We start from the raw sequence: 27,694 nt of genomic DNA, 5'->3' as shown, positions 1-27,694 counted from the left end.
AGATTTGAGCAGTCTACGAGAGTTTGAGGATGCGGTTGGGTACTACGGGAGGAAGTGGAGGGAACATCCATAGGAATTGGAAGGAACATCCACTTCTGCTCCGAGGAGTCGCCTGTCATGTGCGTCCTCATCTGGGAATAATGAGGAGGAACCCGAGGAGGTTCATGTTTCGGAACCCGAGGAGGTTCATGTTCAGGAATATGAGGAGTTCATGTTCTGGAAGTCAAGGAGGTTAACCCGGTGTATCCTGGAGGTCCCTCTGATACCTCCATCTTGATATATTTCTCTTATCAATTCGCTCGACATGTTTGGGATGCACAGGTATATTTTTTATTACACTTTTTCATTTATATGATTAACGAACAAATATGTTAAAATTGATATTAATATTTATCTTTACAGGAGCTGCTGCCACTAAAGTCTGTGAACCACACGCAGAAAATATTAATCTGTATCATCCTGATGCAGATTGGTCCAGGGAGGCCATTTTTGGCTCCGGACTTTGTGGACATTGTAGTTTTGATTACAACACTATCATCCACGACACGCAGGGGGCATTTGTCGAGAGATGGCACAAAGAGACATAATTTTTTTCACTTTCCTGTTGGGGAGATGACGATCACACTTGATGACGTTTCCTTCCTGCTACACCTTCCTAATAGTGGGAGGTTACTTAACCACTCTCGGATCACTCGTGATGTGTCCATTGAATAGATGGTCGACTACATGGGGACTCAACCGGAAAAGGCAACAAAGTAGTGTTCCTCGACTAATGGGGATCATGCCAACTTCTCATTCCTGAAGGACCTTTATCACGACCACCTTGTTGTGGCAATTGATTCTGATACTAAAGGCGATGCCTTGTTTTTTCAGTATCACCGTTAGTGTGCTTTAAGGTGCTAGTTCATGTTCTTGGTTGGCACTTCCCTTTTTATGGACAAAAGTGCAAACTACGTGGATGTAACATACCTCCAATAGTACTTGGATTTGGATACAGTGAGTGAGTGGAACTAGAGACAGTTATTTGGTATACTTATACCAAAAGCTGAATGAAGCCTCTAACTGGAGGACGAGGCAGCTGACAGGCTCTACTAGACTGCTGACGGTACCTTTCATTCCAACTATTAAATTTGATTTACTATTAATAATTAGTTTTTACATGACACTTATTCGTTTTTCAGGGATGGATCATTTCTCACTTCCAACGCATTCATGGTTTTGATCTTGATCAACAATATAGTGAGGACTAGAGATGCTGAGAGTTGCCATGTATATCCCCCACAGAGGGAATCATGTTGTGTTGTCGTTCTGAGTGTATCTTAATTGGACTGTTCATGATGACATCATATGGACGCCGTCCGAGGATAACAAGGAGATTATCCCATTCGACTCCATCTCATTGTACTCCAAGTGGCTGGCTTATGGGACCGACACTATGGTCGTGTACCTGTCGGGGCAATGCATGCGGAAGTTTGGCTATGTGCAAACCATACCCATATCTCCATTTCAAACATCTCCCGACATCATTTCTCGCTGGGATATTGATGACATCTTTGAGGATTGGGAGCATCATATGGTACCCTAGGAGTATCAGGTGATGCAGGATAACAGTTGGCATTGTGTAGAGGGATACGCGATATGGTTCTACACAATGTCACACCATATCATGACATCAGATGCTCCTGGACGTTCACTTAGGCCTACTCATGGGGAGAACTTGGAGAACCAGTAGGCCCGGGATGACAATGCCACTGTTCTTTTGCCAATCTGTCAACAGATACAATTGATTGGGCAGGAGATTTTGGACTTAGGGATCATTGAGAGGGGCGGTCCTGAGGCGGTGGCCATCGTAGAGAGGAGTGGAAGCGAGTGCGGCGGGATACAAGAGGCAGAGGAGAGGCCATAGGATAAGGATTAGGCATAGATAGTAGGCTATGCCTTTTTTATTCCTGAACAATTTATGTATTATTTTTTATTATTTCAGAATAATATATTGTGTTTATTATCGTTTATATTTCTTATCATTTTCCGTTTGCGTTTTTATTATCGTTTTAATCTAATTATGTATCAAAATATTGATGATTTAAAAAAATATTGTCTAAGGTTTCAGAGGTACATATCCGAAACACCTTACTCACGAATTAAGGTTGCTTTCGGAGATGCATCTCCAAAACAACCACTTTTATGGTGCATTCGATTATGCATCTACGATGGGTATTTTGGGGTTTATTTCACCCCTACAAGGTGTATAAAAAAATTTACTAATTGACAAAATTTATCAAAAGTAAATAAAATGTTTGTAAATAAATAAATTTAAAGGTACCGTCTGCTATCCCGTGTCCGGTACCTGATTTTAAACTCACAAACACCCGTTATCGAGTGTCTGATTATAAGTTCATAATCCCTTTATGAAAATTATTATTTTCAAAATTAATTTGAAAAGCGCTTTCACTGTATTTTAAAATGAATTTCTTAGTTCTTTTTCAGTCAAATACCATTTTCACTCTTCCGAGTTTAAACCGATATCGCGTTATTTCTACTTTCGTAGCAAATTTTTAATTATAAAAATAAAATTTTCAGACTTAAAAATAATTCTTGTCACAATTATTCAACATACAATTTATTAGAGTATCTTCAGTATGATGGTTCTCACACTCCGTACTCAATGGAAATCTACTTAGTCATGGTGTAAACAAAACATACAAAGCATATTTTTATTGCATACATAATAAAAATTAGCAAGTAAAAAGAACCTGTAATTACATAAAGTTGATACTTTGAATTAAATGGTGCTCCGAAGGGAGACTTGAATCTAATGTTGCTTAAACACTCTAATGTTTATGCTTTAGAATGACTAATTTTTTGGCTATTACAAGCTTGGATGCTGAAACTAGCAACATAACGTCCTATTTATAGTGCAAAACTCGTACATGAACTGCTCAAAATGTGCAAAGTGAGTGGGAGAAATTGGGGGAAGTAGGAAAACTGAATTCTGAAACTGATCTGAAAAAATTGGGCGATGATGTCATGACCTCTTCAACATGATGGCTAGATCGTGGGCCATGACAGGCGTCATATAGGCTAATGACCTGGCCGTCAAGGTGCCTTGACTCATCTTCTTTGTTTCTTTAACTTTTTGCTGAGGGCACGTCCTTTTTCCCCATGACGCCCGTCATGGCTTCCAAGTGACTGCCATGACATGCTGACTAGTGCTATTTTGCTTCATTGTCGTTGTTTTTTCACCGTTGTCACTTGTCTTTGTCATGATTTAATTTTTTCTTGAAACACAACATAAAACACTAGCTTATAACTACAAAATCTTTAAAATTGACACTAAAACATGTGTAAATCGAGTGAAACGTATAAGTGATTTCGTGTGTTATCAACTATCTAAGTATTTTTTTTAGGGATTCGACTATCTAAGTCTCGCCTAGAAATAAATTACCTTCTTCCTGGATTAAATCATTTTACTTTTTCCAAGGCTTCGTGCTTAAGGGGCCCTGTATTAGAAAATCTTTATTGGGTCATAAAAGACATCCCATGACAAAAATGAATTAAGTACAATAATGTTGGGTGAACGTCCAAAATTGGGCCTGGTTACCCACTTCAACAAAAATATAAAAACTTGTCAATACATTCAAAAGTGATGCCTATTACCCCCTTTAAGTAATGATTATTAAGTTATTGTTTATTCTTCCGTTGTATAAAGTCAAAAAATGATGCAGTGCTCTCAATTTAAATTTAATGCTTTGCAAGGAAAATCATCAAATATTCGTATGATACGATTATTGTTTATCAAATGATAACTACGTTGTTTTCTATACTAATGTCAAAGTTTAAATTTATGCTATGTTAAAATACACGATGGAAACATGCATCCCTAAACGTGCGTCTGGCTAGAAGCTATAAAGTATAGATTATCTTGTTTCACGGTGGAAACTCTTCGAAACGGACGTCTAGCTATGCCAAACGTGTATTCAAAGATGCACTCAGTTGAGTAAAAAAATCACTGAGGGTGGTCCATACACATTATCCCCTAACAATACATTATCCCCTAACAATACGTTATCAAATGTGTTCTTGAATTCACTTGTTGATTTTTGTGAGACAATATCTTGGTAGATCCATTTTGAGTCCAAATGATTAAAAAAATTAGTCGTTTTTGCAAGTTTTTCTAAAATACAAATTACTTATAGAGGCTTAAAAAACTTTCTACACATGAAACAACTATTATATGATAAAATTGTTTTCTTACATCTTATTATCATCAAAACCAAAATTATATTTCATTATCCTTAAAACTAATTTGGTCCAACAAGTCACCTCTAGTATAGTTCAACTAGCCAAATTTTCTTACATCTTATTATCATCAAATCCAAAACTATATTTCATTATTCTTCAAACTAATTTGGTCCAACAAGTCACCTCTAGTATAGTTCAACTAGCCAAATTTTCTTACATCTTATTATCATCAAATCCAAAACTATATTTCATTATTCTTCAAACTAATTTGGTCCAACAAGTCACCTCTAGTATAGTTCAACTAGCCAAAATGGTCTTGAATATCAAAATGTATTCATTCTTTTTAAGTCTAGAATAACTAGAGTATCAAAGCAAGACCTTCGTAGACAGTATACATATGAATTTACTATCTTGACAAAATCTACAAAACTATATACTATTATTTTAAATGAAAAAAAGTTACTAGGAGCAAAGAACATCCTATATACTGTATAAAGGAATGAGCTTGCTGACCTGCAGTAACTCAATTATCAATTAGCTACATTGGCAGTAAATCCCAACCTGTGCTTCTAGTTAGATTTCACTCTTTCTTTCATACTGCAACTCATGCCAATGCAACTAACATATGAATGTAAGAGTTCCAAGTTGTGAACATACCTGTTAGACTAACCACACTGATGAACAAAACATGCTTAGTTTTTCAGTTGGAAATTTTGATTACACTAAAAGTTAGTCCTCTTCGAAGAGGATACAACACTACTTTCAGAGTCATTAATCAAATAAATAAACTACGAGATTAATAAAGTATGTCGATAAACCATTAACCAAAATAAAGCATGACAACCATGCATACTAATCGAAGACCAAGTTGTTCAATGTCTTTTACAAAATTCCTTTAAAACATCATTAACATCCAAGCATCTCCAATGATGATAGCCATCCAAATTTCCACCTGAAAATGAAAACCATGCCCAAAAATATGAGTAAAATAACTTCCTCATTACTTATAACTCTGCTTTGACTTCAAAATCAATCATCGAGATTTTCATCATCCTCATCCTCATCTTCATCTTCATCTTCATCTTCATCTTCATCTTCATCTTCATCTTCATCTTCATCTTCATCTTCATCAACAATCTTCTCAACATATTCCCAATAAGAAGTACCATCTGAGTCTTCATATGCAAACACCAGTTCAACGTTATTATAATAAGGGTCTGAATATTCCTCCCAAATTTGTAAATTTTTTATCTGACTATTCAACCTTTTCCACAAGCTTTCACTGATATCCAAACTATCACATCCTTCAATGTCAAGAGATTCAAGAAGAGGACATTCATCAAGAATGGCAAGCAGCCCAACATTAGTGAGCCGGTTTCCTTGAATATTTAGATGGCGTAACCCGGTCATTGTTTTCGCAATAACAAATGCGTCATCGTCCCGTGACCGGCCGTTAAACGACATCCCATAAAATGCTAGTGATTTCAAGAGAGGGCAGCTTTGGCCAATAACTTCAAGAGTTTTATTAGATTGGAAGCCATGTGAAATGACAACCTCCTCTAACAATGGAAACTTTTTTGCAACTTCACACCATCCTTTATCTGAGATTCTCTCACAGGAATCAAGTTGTATGCTTCTTAAGTGGCTTGCCCTATAAAAAATTTAGGTTATATGATAAGAAGAAAACACTTCAAGAATCTATACATTCAAAAACTACACGGCTGCGAATACGTAAAAATAGAGAATCGCCCAAGTACTGGGAGTACTAAAAAAGGAACCAATAATAGAAAGCGATAAACCAAGAGGAAAAACACAACAATAACATAAAAGGCAACATCAACCAAAGGAAAAACACAACAACAACCAAAAAGGCAACATCAACCAAAGGAAGAAAGAACAACAAAGGTAAACCAACAACCACAAAAATGACAAGAGGGCACCAACAACGGGAAGAAAGAACAACAAAGGTAAACCAAAAACCACAAATGTTACCCTCTTACCAAAGAAGATAGAATCATTACGACACTTCAAAATGGACCATACAACAACAACAACAACAACAACAACAACAACAACAACAACAACCAAGCCTTATCTCACTACCTGAGGTCGGCTACACGGATCAATTTCCATCATAATGTTATATACAGGTCATGGTTTATCCAAAATGGACCATATACAAAAAAAAGCAACCTAGGTCTGGGTCCAAAAGACCTCCAGGAGACTTATCAAATCCAAAGACAACACCAACTCCTACTCTAACCATCTAAAACTCATATACTACATCTGAGAGAGAAGCAAACTCACAAAAGACAAACAAATGTTTAACCCATTCAGCCAACAACCCAAAAAACGCACACAAAGTTACCAAAGATCTTTAACCTTGAAGGAATTGTTAATCAATTTCTACAACAACAGCAGAAAAATAAAAATTGAAACTTGATGGCCATTCCAAGATTGCAGCAGAACAATAAAAATTAAAACTTGAAAAGAATAACAAAATATAACAAAGAGAAAAAGAGAGAAGAAGATTAGAATTACCTATCAGCAATGTATTTGAGAAGATGATCATCACCAAATCTAAAAATAACAATTTTTTCCAAATGACCGGAACTTAGGTCAATGGCATATTGACAAAGCTTGACCAGATAATCATAATTTGTGTATCCTCGAAGGTAGAGAAAGAAACCCCCCATGTGAATTTCGCGCCAGGGGAAAGGGTCCTTACAAATTTTCCACCAATAAGGACACACATTGCGAGCAATGGTGAGAATATCTACGGCCCCAAGCCTTTGGAGTATGTTTGATGTTACATCGGTTGGAAGTTCAAGCCAGTTAGGGTTAGGGTTTGGTGTTGTGGTCTCAAGTTTCGCTTTCTTTGCAAGAGACATTGTGTTTGGTTTTCAAGATGGAACAAGCGGGAAGGACTTTACTTTATAGATCATGAGTGAATGAATTGGCGCTAAAAAAAGTACTACTACTATTTATTTATTTGGGTTGATATTTTGTTTTTAAGTTTTACTAATTCACAAAATTTATAATAAATAAATAAAATGTTTGTGCATAAAAAAATTAAGTTTTTTTTGGAACAAAAAAATTAAGATTTTAATGCACAACAAAACGGATTGTGGCCCGTCGAACCGACCCGGACATCCACCAAAAATAGCGGATTGGGTTAGGATTTTGAGTTTGCTGCCAACCAAAGTCCGTCCCGCCAGAGTCCGACGTCTGTTAAAGTTCACCCCGCCAAAATTCGCTTCACCTATTAGTTCAACAGGTCTAGCTTTAAGTCTGTCCTTTTTTAGTTAATTTTAATAGTTTTAATTATTGATGGTTTATTTTATACATTTATTTGTGAATATAAGAAAATTTTTAAGTAAAATTTGTTTAAAAGATGCTTTATAAAAAATTATTCTAACTAATAAGTGAAAAATATAGTTGAAAGGTTTAAAAAACCTATTAATTTATTAAAAATGTAAATAAATAAATAATAGGCAGACAAGCCTGTTGTCCGTTAACCCGCAACCTTGACGGGGCGGTCTAGATTTTTATGTCCATTTCTACTTGGAAGGCTTTTCTGTCCCGCTCTTTTTTTGGCGGGGCGGGGCGGACGATCCGTTTTGCCACTTTTATGAACAATGCACTATAAATGTAATTTTTTTAACACAAACGTCAAATCAGAAATCACCAATTTACCAAGTCAGCTAAGTCATTTTAAAATATCAGTATGATTGGACATGATACACGACATTCATTGGATGACGATGTAAATTTATTTTACATCATCGATACATCTCCTATTTCCCTATAAATAAAATGTAAGACGACATTGTGTTTACCCAGAAAAATGGTAAACAAGCGCTAGTTTCCTTTTTAAAGGTTACTTTTGCGGAATCAACTAGAATACTCCAGGACTAACTGCTTTATTTTGTTATATTATGTGTATCTGGTTTGTATTAAATGCAACAGTGACTTTAAAGTAAAAGTAAACACTGAAATTAAAGGCTTTAAAGTAAATCACAGCAATAAAAAAGCAGTAAATGTGCACTGAAAGATGAAATATAACGTAAAATGATTGCATTAATTAAACTGGTACGCATACGTACATTCCAAAGTTGCACTCTTTACTCATTTTTGCACAGAGATTTGAGTTTACTTGTGTTTATGTAGAAAATGCGGACCCCTGAACTGTTCCTATTGAACTTGCTTAAATAGTAAAAATAAAATAACTACTAATAACGGTTGACTGATGATTAGTCAACACGTGTCTTCGACATGCAAGATCTTCAACTGTGAGACCTCCACCCGTCTCTCGTAACTGCTGAAAACCGTCTCCTTTTAACTTTTAATACCTCTCGACTTCCACTTCAGTTTCTGCAGCAAAATTCTTAAGTCTTCGCATACTTTTGATCGAACGCTGAAGCCTCTGATAATCTTTCTAGTCGAACAGCTTCGACTACTAAGCATTACTTAGTCGAACCGCTTCGACCCAAATGGCAATGTTATTTAATTGAGGCTCAATTACCAATTTAGGGCCTTTCTACCAAAATGAGGCCCAATTACTAATTTTGAGCCCCAGTTGCCCATTTATTGGTAAGTCGAAATCCTAGGGTAACAAATTGCCCCCCAAGCGACTTCTTTCGACTGACTTTAGGAAAGAGAAAAGATGGCGTTTCAGTTCTTTCTTGGGTTTCGACTTTTGTTAATTCCCATTACGCCATGATTACATTTCATTTTCCCAGGCACTAATTATTACCTAATTCTTAGGTAATGGGCTATAACTGCTCCCACTTTCTGAAACCAGTTTTCAAAGCGTTTCTTTGACATGACCTTTGATTTTACAACTTCTTTTTGCACGATTTCTAATGACGTCACCACCAGCTTATATATATGTACAGCTTCTTTCTTCTTTTTCTTTCTTTCTCCTCGTTTTCAACTCTTCTCAACGTTTCAGAAAGAACCATCTCTTTTCCTCTAACTTTTACCCATTTTCTTCTTCCCATTTTTTTTCTTACACACAACAATGGCAGCTACAACCACCAACACCACTGCATACGCTACGGGTGCGAACCCTTTAGGGTTTATTATGTCCCGTGAAGAAGAAGAACAAGGATTAGATTTCATTCCTCAACCCAACATTACTAAAGCCAAAGCTATCATCTGGCAAAACCAGATGTTAATCCCTTTTCAGATTACTGATAAATTAATGGCTTTCTCAGGGCCATTACCAGACTATCGTTACCACCCAGAGCAAACCACTGGTTTCTTTCCTTGTTTCCAAACCACCATTCCTGTAGCTTTCGACAAACCACGTATCCTCGACTTGAAGTTTATGGATCCTTCGCTTAGGGTGTTTCGTTCGACTCCAGCTCCTGGCAACAAGGAATACTTGGCTTGGCTTAACAAAGTTCAAGCGAAAAAACAACAAAGATGGGAGGAATTGGGCATCTTCGACGCCATACAATTATCCAGGACTGGTCATAGAGTTTGTCCTCCCATGCTACTTGCTTCGATCTTCTTCTGGGAAGGTTCGACTAACACCTTCCACTTTCCTTGTGGAATGATGACTCCCACTCTCTTCGACGTGGCTGCCATCACAGGACTTTCGCCATTGGGTGAGATCTTCGACCCAACTCTTCCCACAGAAATGAATTTCAACTTCACCAATGATACCATTACCAAGTATATGCAAGATCATTTTGATAAGTCGATAGAAGAAGTTTCAGACGAAGAGCATGTTGCTTTCCTCACCTACTGGCTATCATACTATCTGTTCTGTCCAGGATCAGTTCAGATTGCTAAAGCTTACATACCTTTGGCTATTCAGATTCATGAAGGTCGAAGGGTCTCTTTAGGTAAGGTTCTTCTCGCTTATCTTTACCATACTTTAAGCATAGCATCTCTAAGGATCAAACGCCTGCACGAAACCCCAAAACAGCTCTCTCTGACAGGACCTTATTGGCTCTTGCAACATTGGTTGAATGCCACTTTCGAGTCACAGGTTGGCTATACTGTCTCTCGATCTATTCTTGAGGTCATGTATGACCGGAGGGTCGAAGGTATCAAACTTGCTTTTCAAACTCCTCAAGATGAGTCTAACAAGCCTAACCTTCTCAAATATGTGAGATTGTGTTTCTGAATGTAAAACATTCATAGCTTCTATGGCCCCTTTCTCCAACAGATGTTTTCGGCCAACTTGGTTTAAGGCTGTTTTCCCTGGAAATACTCCAACCCTTCGAGCTCAATTAAATGCTATTTGGGCTGCTTTTCTGACTCCAACGCTTCTCTCTCACCGTATTGAGTCGACAGGCAAGTGCTATGGGTTTGTAAGTTATCAACCAAATTTGGTCTCTCGACAATTTGGTTTGAGCCAGATGCTACCCAAAAGCCTGTATTCCCATGACAAAGACATTTGTTATTCTGGTCGACCGTTCACGGCTCGTCAACATCTTGACTGTTTAAAGTTTCACAACAAACAATCTTTGGAACACACAACATTTACCTTCCAAAACTCCTATTTCACCACTAAAGAATTTAGTGAGTGGTGGTCTGAATATTACCAGCTTTTTGACGGAGATTCTTTTGTCAAGAAACTGAATACTGCATTCGACAAGTTGGAGGATCAACTTACGATAAGTAAGTGTTTTTTTTGTTTGCTTTCGTTTCCTTATTGTTAATAGCAATGTTCTAATTTCAAATTTAGACCTTTCAGGGCCTGATCCTACCACTCAAGTCGAAGTCTCTGCTCCTAAATCAGGTCGAAAACGTCCCAGTACGTCGAGCAACACCATCACCAAGAAGAATAAAACTGTTAGAAAGGTATTTGTCTTGACCTTTACTCTTTCATCAATACTATTTCAACCTTTGTTGATTATCATTTTTTCTCTTTAGTTGATAGTCTCTGCTGACTCAGAGGAAACTACCTCTCTACCAAATCAAGAAAGTGACATTTTTTCACAACTCCCGCTTCCGACTCCACCAAAAAGACGAAAGGTTGCAAAGAACATTCCCAAAGTATTTGTCAAGCCTCAAACAGCTCCAACAATTTCTTCGTCTCAAACTCTTCCTGAGGTAGCTTAACATTCTCTTCCAATATATCTTTCTTTCAATATCTCTGTTTTCTAACACTTTTCTTGCATAGAATGCACCAACTGTCGACCATACTCAGGAGAAGGTTGTCGAATTTGTTGAGAAAATTGCTGAAGCCACTCCTGACTCCAATCCTTTTAGCCCTCAAAGGACTGACGCTTTTGGAAGCAACACTGATTCGGCTAATACTCCAGGTCGAAGTTGAACAGATCCTCAGGACAAACCCATTGTCGAACAATCACCTGCCACAAAAAATATTGAAAATGTTCCTCGACCAGAACCCAATGCAGCTTCTCAGTCAAGACAACATTCTATTGCTGACGATACTAACTCCAACAGTTCTCTTAGTCAGGAAGAGATTCTGGATTTGAAGAAGACTAATCCTTTGGAGGCTCTCTTTCGACTTCAGAAGCTGCGACCAAGCTCTTTTGAGATTCCTGCTCAATCGACCAATCCTGATGCTGAGATTGATGCTTCCCTTGTCGAAGCTATATGCCAGCTGAAAGCCCATCTGAACGAACCTGAGTTTCTCGCTGTTCTTGAGAGTTCTGAACATCTTGGTGGAGAAATTCTTAAGATCTTAGATTTATTGATCAAAGCTTCTCTTCCACCAGTTTTTGTTCAATTCTTCTTTGATTTTGAGGCATACTTCGACCAACTCTGGAGGGACCTTATGACGAAGAAGAACATTACCCTTCAGGCAAAGAACAAAGAGCGTGAAATGGAGAGGGAATGGGATGCCAGTGCAGCTTCGACCAAAAAGGTTGAAGAATTTCAGGAGAAAACTTTAAAGTTTTCTGATAAGAAAGGAGAGATCGACAACAAGATTGCTGATTACAAAGCTCAAATTGATGAACTCAACAAAAAGATTCATAATCTTGAGCAAGAAAAAATCAGTTTGGCTCAAACTGAAGAGGTCCCTTCACCTGAAATTATTAACCAAGAAGTCTTGAAAGGACTTGGTCATGGTGAAAATGCACTCAAGCTGGAAAGTAACATTCAACAGCTTAAACAAAACCTGTCTCGACTTGTCTCTAAGATTGATTTTGAGTCAACCAAGTTAGCCTATTTTAGGAACAATTTCCCTGCTTTATAATTTCATTTTCGACAGACTGGCTATAATTTTGTAATGACCGCCAATGTGCTTTATAAGAACCTTTTGTAATGATTGGCCAAATTTTTAGCCATTAATATAATCTCTTAGTTTTTATTCTCTTATGTGAATTTCTTGAAGTATAGGTTTATTTTTTTTCAAATATTTACCATTTATCCTCAAGATTCGACCATCTGAATTTAGTTCTTCAATTTCATATGCATTGTTTGAAAACACTTGCAAAATTTTAAACGGTCCTTCCCAACTTGGGGACCATTTACCCAATAACTTATTCCTTTGATCCATGGGTAAAATAACTTTCCATACATAATTACCTACCATGAATGTCTTCTCTTTGACTTTCTTGTTGTAAGCCTTCGCCACTTTTTCTTTTTGTCTTATTAACCTATCCAACGCTATTAGTCGTTCTTCGTCTAATTCTACTAATTCATCTAACATCATATTCCAGTATTCGTCAGACGAGAGACTATTTTGTCGTTGAATTCTTGTTGACTGTAGATGAATTTCTGCAGGCAATACAGCATCATGCCCAAAAGTCAAACGAAATGGGGTAGTATTTATTGCTTCCTTTGGTGACATCCGACAAGCCCAAAGGATTTGGTCGAGTGTTTGATGCCAATTTCTGGGCTTTTTTCCCACATGCTTCTTTATCAAATTTATAATAACTTTATTAGCAGCTTCGACCTGACCATTGGCCTGGGCGTACTATGGAGTGGATGTTAGCAATTTAAATCCTGTCTCTGCTGCAAAAGCTTGCATCTTTCTGTCATACCCCAATTTTTGACCTAAGATACCACCTCATATCATTTGCATATGCATCATTTGCATCTCTAACAAAATTGCATAGCTTGTGTTTGCTACTTGTGACTCAGCATGATTTAATCAGGAAATCACTCATCAGTACAAGTAACAATCAATTAGGGTTTTGTTCTCCCTTCATTTCAAATGAATCATCTTCATCAACAATCAACATTTGGTCCTCAGAGATTCATTTCAACAAGCTCAAAGGCTCTGAACCAACCAGATTAGGGTTTTGACTGAAGATAGCATACTCCTGACTTTTGCTCAGGATTTGACCTAAAGACTTAGGACATGACCTCAAGACCCCAAGTGCATCATTTTGACCTAATCCATTGGCTCAGAACATCTCCTATACAAAGATTGATCAGACAAATCCTCAGATCAGGGTTTTTGAACTATCAGGGACTGAAATCAGGGATCACATTTGGGAAACCCTAAAAATCCCCAGGAAGTCAATAAAAGGTTTCAATCATCTTCAAATAATCCCTATGACAATATACAATGGAAATTATGTCTCAATTCAAGATCTACAGTCATCAATTTCATCTGGTCGACAATTAGGGTTTTTGACCTAATTCACTAAACAACTGCCTTTTTAATCAGGACATGGTGTCACAACTCAAATTATGATTCAATATCCTCCAATACCTCAATATGATCCATTCATACCAATCATTTGATGAGGATAGCCTGTTTCATTTGAAATCTCCAGAAACGCGATTCGTTTGAAAAAGTCAACTGTACAAGATCACCATTGACTTTTGGGAAATTTTGGTCAACCATGACTTTTGAAGTTTTGAATCATCAATATATGATATATGAAGTCATTTGATCAAGAAAAATCAAGAAAATCAATCAAGAATTAAAAAGTCAAAAGTTTGACTTTTCATACTTAGAAAAATTTCTAAGTGTTTTTCATGGTTTTTTCCAAACTTTGGAAGGGAATTTCTCAAAATTTCACCTACAAACTGAAAAAAACTTCCAACATGAAAGTTGTAGATTTTGATCCAATGAACAACTTTGTCACATATAATTTTTTTCCAAAAGATCAACCATTTAAGAGATATGGAGCTTCAAAGTTGGTATCTTTTGAAAATTTCACTTAAAACCTCATTTTCTTCAAAGTTCATGGATCTTTTTCACCCACTTCCTTAAAGATCTTGAAGAAACTTTCAACTAGGGTTTTGAAGTGTGTAATATGAGCTTTCCAAAATGTCCAAGAGCATGAAAAAATTTGAAGTGTAGCTATGGTTTTGAATTTTGACATTAGTGAACTTTTCACTTGAAATTTCATGCCATTTTCACTAAGTTATGAGCCAATTTGCCAAATGATCCAAATAATGATGCATAGAGGCAATAATTGGAGATATTTTTCTGATTTGAGATCAGAATGGAAGAGGATAAGAAGCTTGAGTTTTAACCATGGTTTGGTCACTTTAACCATTTTGCATTAAATGTAAAAGATTCCTTTTTATCTCTTAAGCCAAATCACCAATTCTTGATCAACTTGCAAAGGTCTGAGTTCAGAACTCTTGGCCTATAAATAGAGGTGCAAATCACTCTTCAATTCACACCAAAACCTCACAATTATAGGTTTTCTCTCTTCTTTCTTGAATTGCAAGTTTCTTAAGTTTCAAAGAGGTAAAATGCTCAACCTCTAAACCTTTGAAGTTCTGAGCAAAATGATGCTTCCCACAACTCACAAACATCATTTGGAAGTTGTTTGATCCATCCATACACCCCAAAAACACCAAGAACTCAAAATCACTACCTCACTTCCATATGAACACATATTGAGCCTTATCATGCCAAATCTCACCCAAGCTCATTTCTGTCTAAGCTAATCATCCAAACACATCCTATATACCATATATGAGCTGTTCCTACCATCATCCATGACCTGTAACTCCAAAATCACATAGCATGATTCTCACTTGAGCCATACTGCAGATCGGGTTCCATAGCTTTACACAGATGAATCCAAACAGTTCCAAGCATTCAAACATGTTTCATAAGGTTCGTTGAAGGTGTTCAGATCAAGAAACAACATCTGGGAGCCCTCATTTGCAGAATTCGATTTCCAGTTTGGCCGTTTTTGAAGGTAAGTCACTTGAACTTCAAACTCATATTTGCACGCATCATAAATGAAATGTGAGCATACCATCTTGTTTCTGCACCTATGAGGATCATTAACCCTCAATCAATTGCATCATAACTTGCACATACACGATTTCACATTGAATTTCAGTTTTAGGGTTCTTCATGTTCATGCGAAAATTGACCCCCTTAGAGTGAAAATAAATGAATTATGAGGGCACCATCATGTTCCTCGTGAAAAACCGAGTGAGATAGACCCTTTGATTGACCAAAACAACACAGTTTTAAAGAATTTTGAAAATCAGTTGAAGGTGTGTTCTTGGCGCCATCTTTGTTTCAGAAATTTCAAATATCAAGTTTAAAATATAATCAATTGAACGCATGTGTCTTACAAGCTGCGCGCGCAGCCCAGTTGGTAAGTGTTTTGGCCGGTGAGAGAGAGGGCGTGGGTTCAAGCCCTTGTGTAGACAAAACCCAATTTTTTATCACTATTTTTCTCTATTTTCTTTACAACTTTAACCCATTAATTAACCAATCCAATTAATTCATTTTCTCTTCATTTTTTACACACCTCTTATTTAATATACATATTTTGACAATATCAAAAAAATCACAAAAAAAGATTTATTTAATATGCTTTTAATTAGGTTTAAAATGATACATTTTTAAGTGTTTTTAAATACTTTAAATATTGTTTTTTCATTTAATTTTCAAACCTAATCACTTGTAAATATTTTTGTGATCAAACCCTAATCGCTTAGGTCTTAATTAAGCATTAAAATTTGATTTTAACTTAATTAAGTTGACTTTTGTCAAATTCAAATTGTTTTAAAACAAACGATCATTCTTTTCAAAACAATAAACCATTTCTTTTTGAAACTATTGATTAAATCTTTTTAATTGATCAATTGATTTTCAAAACGATGTGGGGCCTCTCGAATATTAGAGAGTATAAGACCCACTCCTTTTTCCTTTTTTACAGTTTTTCTTTGTACAGAAAACAGTCAAAACAAACTTTCAAACAGTTTTTCAAACAACGCGTCTGTTAATAACAATCAACCATATTTTATAAAATACCATGGGCCTCCATGTAGGTATAAGTCCCAAGCCCCTTTTGTACATACCCATTCCAGTACATGAAATTAGGTATTTCATTGTACACATACATTTTTGTACATATCAATTTGTTTTTAACTTTGAATAACAAACCAAAAATGAAGGTTTCTTTAAATCTTCCCAAAAATATACCATGGGCCTCCATGTATGTATAAGTCCCAAGCCCTTTTGTAAAAACCTGTTTACATAGCTTTGAATAAACTCAACGGGCCTTTCCCCGAGTATGAGTCCCGAGCCCCGTGTATGCAAATGGATCATGCTTACAGGTATATTTCCTTCATAAACTCCATTATATACACACACTCTGTCATATATATATAATTGTTCATACCTGTTCATGTTTGTTCATACTTGTTCATGTTTGTTCATATGTGTGATATGTGTGCTTGTTCAACTTAGTACAACACTAGGTTCCCCATAGCCTCCTATTGGGCTTCGTGCAAAGAATCTCCACTAGTTTAGGTTAGGACATAGAGTATGGTTTCCCGGTGAAATCGCTCTAAGAGCTCAAACCAACTATACCATGCCTCCCCTTGGGCTTTGTACAAACGAGTGACCCTCCCATAGCCTCCTCTTGGGCTTACAATGCAAGGACCCTGGATTGTCCCTCCCATAGCCTCCTCTTGGGCTTACAATGCAAGGACCCTCGGATAGCCTCCTCTTGGGCTTCGTACAAGGACCCACGGGCTTCTTATAAGCATCCCCAATATCCAAAACAAATACCCTAGGAGATTAGACATTTTTCATCTCTATGCTAGGAGTATCTCTTCTATATCATCACAAACAATCAATCAATTAAACTTTTTTTGCCACAAGGCTGGCTAATCAATCAAATTTCTTTTTGCCACAAGGCTGGCTAATCAATCAAACCGTTTTGCCACCATACTGGCTGATTAATCAAAGTTTTTGTCACAAGGCTGACTTCATTGAAACTTTTGCCACAAGGCTGGCTGATTAATCAAAACTTTTTGTCACAAGGCTGACTTCGTTGAAAGTTTTTGCCACAAGGCTGGTTAAACAAACAAAAACATCTTTATCATTCTAAGCGCCATAAGTGGCATGGCCCAGGGCTTATAATGAAAAGATTTTCAAACAAAAATCAAACAGATGTATGTGATGATATAGATTAGATACATCGAACATTTAGATGACATTTGTCTCTTATCCTTTGCTTCCACTAGCATAAGTGGGAACTACGATTGCTCTGACTTTCTCAACATCCCTTTGAGAATACGTAGGCACAAGGTCGTATCCTTGGCGAGCAAAACTTCTCTCTCAAACCATTCAAACCTTAGCACCCGTAGACCCGAGCTACAGATGCTCTGATTCCCTCTAAGGGATATGTATGCAGAGGATCGCGATGATCTTTGCGAGCATAATCAAACAAACACCTTAGGTCCCACCTATTTCACAACAGAACCTCCACCGTAACATGGAATGAAAAACAATAAAGAATCCTATAGAGTACTATAGATACGTTGGGTGCTGATACCTTCCCTTCGTATAACCAACCCTCTTACCCAAGATCTCTCCCCCCACTTTTAGGTTATTGCAGCTTTTTTCCTTTTCCTCCTTTGGAAATAATAAAAAGTTTGGTCGAAACAAAGAAAAATCATTTTTTATGAGCACTCGAGCCCAAAGAAGGCATCAGGTGTCTCATCCCACAAAAAAGAGGAACAAAACGATTTTTCGCCCGCGACACTTTCGACCAACAAAAACTGATCCTTGATCAGTAGTAATAGTTTCTGGAATCCCATATCTGTAGATAATGTGTTTTTGTATGAAACTAATCACTGCTTCTTGATCAGCATTAACTAGTGGGATTGCCTCTATCCATTTAGTAAAATAATCTATTCCTACTAAAATGAATCTTTGTTGCTTAGAAGATGCAGGTTTGATTTCTCCTATTAAATCCAAAGCCCATCCTCTAAAAGGCCAAGGTTTGACAATGGCATGCAATTCACTGGCTGGAACATGTTGAATTCCTGAAAATTTCTGGCACTCTTGGCATCCTCTTGCATATTCAATACAGTCTTTTAGCATTGTCGGCCAATATAAACCTTGTCTAAACAACAGCCATTTCATCTTATGGCCTGACTGATGAGCTCCACAAACACCACTATGAACCTCTGACACAGCCAAATATGCTTCAGCTTCACTTAAGCATTTCAACAACACACCTTCAGCTGTTTTCTTGTATAAATCATTTCCTAATATCACATAGTTTAGAGCTCTGTATTTAATCTTTCGATCAGTTCCTCCGACTGGATTATTTAGGTACCGGACCAATGGGTTTCTCCAATCAGCATCAGTCATATTGTCGATGGCAAAAATTTCCAAGGCATACAAATCTTTACTTTCAACATTATCACCTACCCCCTCGAGTTTTGACGTCGACAATTGACCTAACTTGTCTAACACTTCATGGGTTTCTTTATTCTTGATCTCGACCATATCTTCTAACTTGTTTTTAGAAACTCTATACCCAGAAGCAATTTGTGCCAACTCATTGGCAATGTAATTGTTAGATCTTGGTACATGCAAGATCTCAACATATTCAAATTTTTCCAACAAGCGTATCACGATTGCGTAATACATTATTAGATTTTCTTTGATGCATTTATACTCTTTCTTGATTTGTCGAATTACCAACTCAGAATCACCTCGAATTTCAACTCGTGTTGCCCCTAAGTCAATTAGGGCCTTCAAACCAGTTATCAAGGCTTCGTATTCGACCTCATTGTTAGAGCATACTTCTTTCATTTTATAATGGAACTTTGTTGGGAGTCCTTTGGGAGAAATAATCAAGACTCCAATGCCTGATCCATTTTTGTGACTAGACCCGTCAAAAAACAGTTTCCAGTTAGTTCATTCGACTTGATTTACACACAACTCGACTAACCCATGGTCGACTATAAAATCAGTCACAACTTGTCCTTTCATAACTTTTAAAGGAACATATGTTAAGGAAAATTCAGTTAGCGCTAAGGCCCACTTACCAATTCGACTATGCAAAATTGGTTTAGACAACATATGTTTAATGTAACGACCGTTTTTCTTTAATTCCTTATTTATGTGATTTATGCGAATTAATTTTGATCTATGTGTTAATTATATGCTTAATTGATTTTATGTTGTTTTATTTGGGAATTATTAGTATATAATATAGGATAGTGAGTGTTGTTGATTATTGGGCCTAAGTTGGTATTAGTAAGTGAGGGGTGTTAATTAGAGCCCATTAGTAATTTAAGATAGTAAGAGTTTAACTAAAACAAGGGTTTTAGAGGAAATAGAAATTAGAAGTTCATTTTGGGGCTTTTGGTGAAACAAGAGAGAATAGAGGAGAGAAGAGGAGAATCTCAAGGTTGAAGATAGAGTTGGCTTCAATCCAAAACCTAAGGTAAGGGTGGGATTCTTTCATGCTAAAGGGATGTATGATGATGTTTTGGGTGGGGTTTTGATTATATGTTGATATCCATGATTGTGTAGCAATTGAATAGAGATTGTTAGGGTTTATGATTAACTTCTATGAAATTGTGAATCTAAGCATGATTGAAGATGTTATGATGTTATAAGACCCATAATATGTGTTGTATTCGTGTTTATATCATGTATGCTGTGGCTGTTCGTGATGTTCGATGTTTTCCAACTTGATTGGGTTGAGTTTAGGGGTTTTGGGATGGGTTTCGTATGCTGTTTTCTGTGTTTTGGGGGTTTCTGAAATCGCCAATCCGCGCCGGGAACCCCTGTGCGCGCCGCGAACTGCTTGGCAGAAAGTTGGGGATTTTGGATTCGCTCAGTTCGCGCCGCGAACCCTGTTGGCGCCGCGAACCCTGTTTTGCAGAATTTTTCCTAAACTTTGAAATGATGTAACTTTTGAACCGTAACTCCTTTTTAAGTGCCGTTTGGGCCTATGCGAAGCTATAATTGAAACCTTTCTGATGAATGTGATCTAAGAATGCTTGTAAACCTTTTTGAATCTTCCTTTAATGAATTTGCTTGACGTTATAATTTGTGTGGTGACGTGATGTGTTGTTGTATGATGATGCAACGTAGCGACGTGATTGGGAAGTGGTGAATTACTATAAAATTAATGATGTTTAGTCGGTATTTGTGATGTATTTGTGAATGTCGTGTTTGTATGGATGTTGCGACTAGTGAGTCACATCCATTGCATAAAGAGACGGTGACCTTAATGGTAAAAAGTGACGGTGGCCTTAATGGCAATTAGCGACGGTGTGCCCAATGGCAAATCTTGAGACGTGGGAGTTTTACTCCAAATGGTACCACATGCATTTGCATAAGTCGAGTCACATGTGAGTTGCATTCGAGTCTTACTTGGTTTTGATGTGGTGACTTGATGATGAGATATTTGTTGTGATTGTATGGAATTTCACTTGTGATCGCGACTTTGCGTGTCTATTAGTCGGGATAACTGCAAGTGCACAGCCGTGTCGTGTAGTTTTAAAAGATATCGAATCCACAGGGACTATAAATCGACCTACCGTTATCTAAAGTTACTATGTAAAGCTAAGGCTAATGATATTTGGGTTTTTTATAAATGGGGAAACTAAAATCTTAAATCTAGGTAAAATATAATAATAAACGGATATCAGTATGTATTTCGTCTAACTTAGGTGATCCGAAGTTCCATTGGCCAGATTCTAATTAAATCAAAGATTTTTACTAACTATGTTATTTAAAAGTCCTCCTCTCAAACTCTCGCTCTATTGATTTAGACTACGATCCTAACTCATAATGTACGCTCTCGCCATCCCACCAGATTTAGAAACGCTTTTTGAAAACAACATAGTTAATAAAATGCTTGTTTTATGAAGTCGTTATCTACTTAAATCTCCTAATCTCAAACTCTCGCTCTGTTGACTCGGAAAATGCTAATATCCCTAACGTACGCTTTCGCCATCCCGCGCGGGTTTAAAAACACTTTTTGAAAATAAATAAGTTCTAATTAGTTTTAATACGCTTTCGCCATCCTTAAAACTAATGTCCTATGTCTACTATCCAGTTAAAGATATCAAACTTTCGCTCTGTTGATTTTAACATTTGACCGTCTTAAGACCTCAAACTTTCGCTCTATTGGTTTTAAGACTTACTAATTAAATTAGACATACAAACCAAAAACAAGTGACATTTAATAAAACATAATTAAGCCAATTTATTTCGGATCCCTACGGTTAAATTACTTTACATACCGACATCTAAATAAATTAGCCAGACATATTAATATGGTTAAACATGCATAAATAAATTCGGTTCATAATATTAGGCATATTAATTGGCATATAATATATCATGCAATAAATATAAATAAAGGCGATAAATAATAAACCTGAATAATATAAATCTGAAATAAAACTTGAATCTTTGAGTACTTGAACTTCCACCACAGGTTGGTTGGATTGTTCTTCAGAAATTATTCGGCGTAAATTAAACAAGGAAATTAAAAAAACAAATCTAACGTAAGGTTAGATCCGTTAAAGATTCACAACAATTTCCGGTGTAGAAATTGTTGTGAGAAAATATGAACGAAAGTAGAAATAAAAGCTGGAATTAAAAATGCTGGAATGAAAGGGAAATAATACTGAACTAAAAATGGTGGCTGGGACTAAGCATGGTCCAACCCCTTTTACGTAAATATTTGGTTCTTTATATAGTGCTCTTTGTGGTAACTGCTTATTCAAGCTGGTCCCCTTTTTTCTCCTAAAATGTAGCACCTTAATTGACTCTGCAGAAGTATGTTGCGGCGTGTAATTCTCCACTTTCAAAACAGACTTGAGACGTGCGTCTCAAGTGGACCTAGTGGGAGAAGACGGACGTCTCCTGAGGAGACGTGGCCCCCCTAAAAAGGAGGAGACAGCGTCTCTTTCATGTATATATATAAGTGACCTTTGTCACTTTTCATGTATATATATATATTTATATATATATATAAATACGTGACATTACGTCACCTTATATATATATATATATATATATATATATATATATATATATATATAAATGTGGCATGGGCCCACAATTTAATATATATATATATATATATATATTTATATTTATATATATTTATATATATGTCTTCATTTCTTCTCTTTTTGTGGTTTTAAGCTCGATTCTTTTCTAATTTTGCGACTTTCTTCATACATGCCTTGTAAATAGTAAAAACCTGAAAACATAGAAAATACCGGCATAATAACGATATAAAGCAACATAATTAAGATAAAATAGGGAAATAATATATGTAAATCAAGCCAAATATGTGATACATTTTTCGTGTTATCAACTTGCGAATTGTATTTACTGCCATAGTTGAATTGATGACATTGTTGTCGTTTCTTATTTGATTATGTGATGTGAAATTGTTGTATTGAGTGTTGTGGTGAGAGGTGGTGACCAATGTATGATCTTTTCTCTTGCTTGGAATGTTATCATACGTTTCTTTATAATGAATGATATCTCACCCCTTATGTTTGAATGTTACCCTCCGTTGGTAACGTGCAGGTAACGACGTGGAGTAGCCGTGTACCTTATAGCTCGAGTCAGTGTGTCAATGCTCTGATACGTAGCACTCGGGGGGAATGTTTGCGATACTTGCTTGTGCCTTGTTTTATGTCGATTATCTTTTCTTGAACTTTGATGTTATGTCTTGTAGAGATGTTTTGGACACATTGTGCCATGTTGGCAAGGACATATGTTGATCTAGATACGTGTTATTATTTGGATTCCGCTGCAGTAATATGAAGTTGTTTGGATTTATATGTTCAATGAATTATGGGTTTCCTCCGATATAAGTGTTATGTATCCATATATTTTGAGCATGAATTGTAGTTTTGTTTAAGTCGAATATGTGACGTTTCAAACTTGTTGCTTGTTCTGATGTTTTATACTCTGATTTCTCTTAATAAATGTGGGGTAGGATTGGGTTGTTACATTAGTGGTATCAGAGCCTGGTTGGTCTTGTCTGGCCATGTGTCGCGTCGTAGTATGGTCTAACAATCTTGTATTGTTGTTTTGTACTGATTGCTTTTGTGTTGTAGTGAAGAGTTGAGATGGCGGGAAGGAATGATGCTGCAATAGCTGCTGCTTTGGAAGCAATGGCTCAAGTTTTGGAGAACCAACAGCATGGTGGAGAGAGTGATGCTTCTCGGAGTTTGGCTACCTTCCAAAGAGAGAACCCTCCTGTGTTTAAGGTTATGTTTGGGAGTTTGGAGGGGAAGGGAGGGGAGGGCTTTGAAAAATAAGAAGAATTAGGTGAAAAGGATAAAAAGATTTTGGGTAGTAGGGTTTAGGAGGGTTTGAGTTTATTCATAACACCAAAAACCCCATAAAATGGGGGAACTCAAAAATTGTATTGAAGGAGGGTTTTGGAGGGTTTTGAAGGGCTTACATAAATTTTCCAAATATCTTTTAGATTGTTATAGTATTCTGAAAATTAAAAATTTAGTAATTATAATGACTCTTTTATCATTCTAAACAAAATCATTTTTTCAAAAAATGTCAAATATTTTTCTATATTTTTTTAAATTTTCATTTTTGGAAGCCTTCCCCTCCCCTCCCCTCCAAACTCCCAAACATAGCCTAAGGGAACTTATGATCCTGATGGCGCTTTGACATGCCTTAAGGAGATTGAGAGGATTTTTCGTGTCATGGATTGCACTCCTGAACAGAAGGTTCGGTATGAGACTCATATGCTAGCAGTTGAGGCGGATGATTAGTGGCTAGAGACCCGTAGGAGATTGGAAGCGAGTGGTGAAGATATCTCTTGGATTGTGTTTCGCATGGAGTTCTTAAGGAAGTACTTTCCTGAAGATGTCCGTGGCAAGAAGGAAATTGAATTCCTTGAGCTAAGTCAAGGGAACAAATCTGTGGTGGAGTATGCTGCTAAGTTTGGTGAATTGGCTAAGTTTTACCAATACTATGATGGACCGAATGGTGAGTTTTCCAAGTGCATTAAGTTTGAGAATGGGTTGCGTCCAGAGATTAAGAAGGCGATTAGTTACCAGAAGATTCGCATCTTTGCTGATTTGGTTGATTGTTGTCGGATCTATGAAGAGGACAACAATGCGCATTATCGTGTGATAAGTGAGAAGAGGGGAAAGGGTTATCAAGATCGTGGTAAGCCTTATGACGTTCCAAGTGGAAAGGGTAAGTAGAAAGTTACTGATGGCAAGAGAACTAGTGGGGGAGATGCACCTGCTGGTGTTACGTGCTTCAAGTGTGGCAAGGTTGGCCATAAGAGCACTGTGTGTACTGCTGGTGCCATGAGGTGTTACCGTTGTGGAGAGACTGGACATACGTCACCTGCTTGCAAGCATAAGCAGATGGTGTGTTTCAACTGTGGTGAAGAAGGACATATTGGAAGCAAGTGTCAGAAACCAAAGAAGGAGCAATCTAGTGGAAAGGTGTTTGCCTTGTCAGGAACTCAGACCACTAGTGAGGATTCGCTCATCAGAGGTACTTGTTTCATTAATAGCATTCCTTTAATTACTATTATTGATACCGGTGCTTCTCATTGCTTTATATCTGCTGATTGTGTTAATCGATTGGGTCTTGTGTTGTCTGCTATGAACGGAGAGATGGTTGTCGATACTCCGGCTAAGGGTTCGGTGACCACTTCTCTTGTGTGCTTGAAGTGTCCCGTGTCGATTTTTGACAGAGACTTTCTTGTTGATTTTGTGTGCTTGCCGTTGAGAGGTTTGGATGTGATCTTGGGGATGAACTGGTTAGAGCATAACCGTGTTCACATCAATTGCTATGATAAGTCTGTGAGGTTTTCTTCTCCTGAAGAGGAAAGCCTAGAGTTATTATCGACCACACAGTTTCGTTTGTTGATGAAAGAAGATGTTCAAGTGTTTGCTTTGGTTGCATCAATGTCTGTTAAGAACCAAGCGATCATAGAGGAATTGAAGGTGGTGTGCGATTTTCCTGAAGTTTTCCCTGATGAAATTCCTGATGTACCGCCTGAGAGAGAAGTTGAGTTCTCTATTGAATTGGTACCTGGTACTAGACCTGTGTCTATGGCACCGTACAGGATGTCTACATCCGAATTGTCAGAATTGAAGAAGCAGTTGGAAGAATTGCTTGAGAAGAGGTTTGTGAGACCTAGTGTGTCGCCGTGGGGAGCTCCAGTGTTATTGGTTAAGAAGAAGGATGGAAGTATGAGACTTTGTATTGATTATCGTCAGTTGAATAAGGTGACAATCAAGAACAAGTATCCACTTCCAAGAATTGATGACTTGATGGATCAATTGGTTAGTGCTCGTGTGTTTAGCAAGATCGATTTGAGGTCGGGTTACCATCAGATTAAAGTGAAAGATGAGGATATGCAGAAGACGGCTTTCAGAACCCGTTATGGACATTATGAGTATTCCGTGATGCCCTTTGGTGTTACTAATGCACCTGGAGTATTTATGGAGTACATGAATCGTATTTTTCATGAGTATCTGGATCGTTTTGTGGTGGTGTTCATTGATGATATTTTGATTTACTCTAAATCAGAATCAGATCATGCCGAGCATTTGAAGTTGACATTTCAAGTCTTGAAAGAGAAGAAGTTGTATGCTAAGTTATCCAAGTGTGAGTTCTGGCTGAAGGAAGTTAGTTTTTTGGGGCATGTCATTTCTGGTGATGGCATTGCCGTGGATCCGTCTAAAGTTGATGTCGTGTTGAGATGGGATACTCCTAAGTCGGCTACCGAGATTCGAAGCTTTTTGGGACTAGCCGGTTATTATAGAAGGTTCATTGAAGGTTTCTCTAAGTTAGCCCTTCCGTTGACTAAGTTGACTTGTAAGGGTAAGGCTTTCGTGTGGGATGCTTCTTGTGAAGATAGTTTTACCGAGTTGAAGAAAAGGTTGACGTCGGCACCGACTTTAATATTGCCTAATCCAGAAGAATCGTTTGTGGTTTATTGTGATGCTTCTAAGATGGGTTTAGGAGGTGTGCTCATGCAAAATGGTAAAGTTGTTGCTTATGCATCAAGACAGTTGAGAGTTCATGAGAAGAACTATCCTACGCATGATTTGGAACTTGTTGTTGTAGTGTTCGTGTTGAAGATTTGGAGGCATTATCTATATGGTTCTAGATTTGAAGTCTTTAGCGACCATAAGAGCTTAAAGTATTTGTTTGATCAGAAGGAATTGAATATGAGACAACGAAGGTGGTTAGAGCTGTTGAAAGATTATGATTTCAATTTGAATTATCATCCAGGAAACGCTAATGTTGTTGCCGATGCCTTGAGTCGCAAGACTTTGCATATGTCGACAATGATGGTTAAGGAGTTGGAATTAATTGAGCAATTTCGAGATATGAGTTTGGTATGTGAAGTGACCCCTACGAGTGTTCGATTGGGTATGTTGAAGATTAACAATGATTTTCTGGATAGTATCAAGGAAGCCCAGAAGTTAGATATGAAATTGGTTGATTCGATGATTGGAGTCGATCAAACTGAGAATGGTGATTTCAAGTTAGATGTGCATGGTGTGTTGAGGTTTCATGATCGGATTTGTATACCTGATGATGTGGATTTGAAAAGATCTATTCTTGAGGAAGGTCATAGGAGTAATCTGAGTATTCATCCCGGAGCTACAAAGATGTACCAAGATTTGAAGAGTTTGTTTTGGTGGCCTGGAATGAAGCGTGACATAGCTCAGTTTGTGTATGCATGTTTGACTTGTTAGAAGTCGAAGGTTGAACATCAGAAGCCTGCTGGTTTAATGCAACCGTTGGAAGTCCCGGAATGGAAATGGGATAGTATTTCCATGGATTTTGTGACAAGTTTGCCGAATACCATGAGAGGACATGATTCGATTTGGGTGATTGTTGATAGGCTTACGAAGTAGGCTCATTTCATACCTATTAACATCACTTATCCGGTTTCAAAGTTGGCGGTAATTTATGTCCGTGTGATTGTGAAGTTGCATGGTGTTCCTTTGTGTATTGTTTCGGATAGAGATCCGAGGTTCACTTCAGATTTTTGGAAGAGTTTGCAAGAGGCGTTGGGTTCTAAGTTGAGGTTGAGTTCGGCGTATCATCCTCAGACCGATGGTCAAACGGAGAGAACGATTCAATCTTTGGAGGACTTGTTGAGATCTTGTGTTCTTGAGCAGGGAGGTACGTGGGATACTTATCTTCCATTGATAGAGTTCACATACAACAATAGTTACCATTCGAGTATCGGTATGGCACCGTTTGAAGCGTTGTATGGTCGGAGGTGTAGGA

General features: G+C 37.3%; 1 protein-coding gene across 1 annotated transcript; it reads right to left on the bottom strand.

Moving 5' to 3' along the window:
* Positions 1–4,663: 4,663 nt before the first annotated feature.
* Positions 4,664–7,165, bottom strand: LOC131611990 (putative F-box/LRR-repeat protein 9). The gene is made up of 2 exons (XM_058883803.1): positions 6,784–7,165; positions 4,664–5,893 (listed from the first exon to the last, which is right to left on the bottom strand). The coding sequence occupies exons 1-2, from the start codon at positions 7,131–7,133 to the stop codon at positions 5,272–5,274; spliced, it is 972 nt and encodes a 323-aa protein (XP_058739786.1). The 5' UTR covers positions 7,134–7,165; the 3' UTR covers positions 4,664–5,271.
* Between the last annotated feature and the right edge of the window lie 20,529 nt (positions 7,166–27,694).

The sequence above is a fragment of the Vicia villosa genome, linkage group LG6, assembly GCF_029867415.1.
Source record: "Vicia villosa cultivar HV-30 ecotype Madison, WI linkage group LG6, Vvil1.0, whole genome shotgun sequence".
Classification (NCBI taxonomy): Eukaryota; Viridiplantae; Streptophyta; class Magnoliopsida; order Fabales; family Fabaceae; genus Vicia; species Vicia villosa.
Note: the sequence above shows the minus strand (reverse complement) of the source record. Positions and strands in the feature narration are given on the sequence as shown.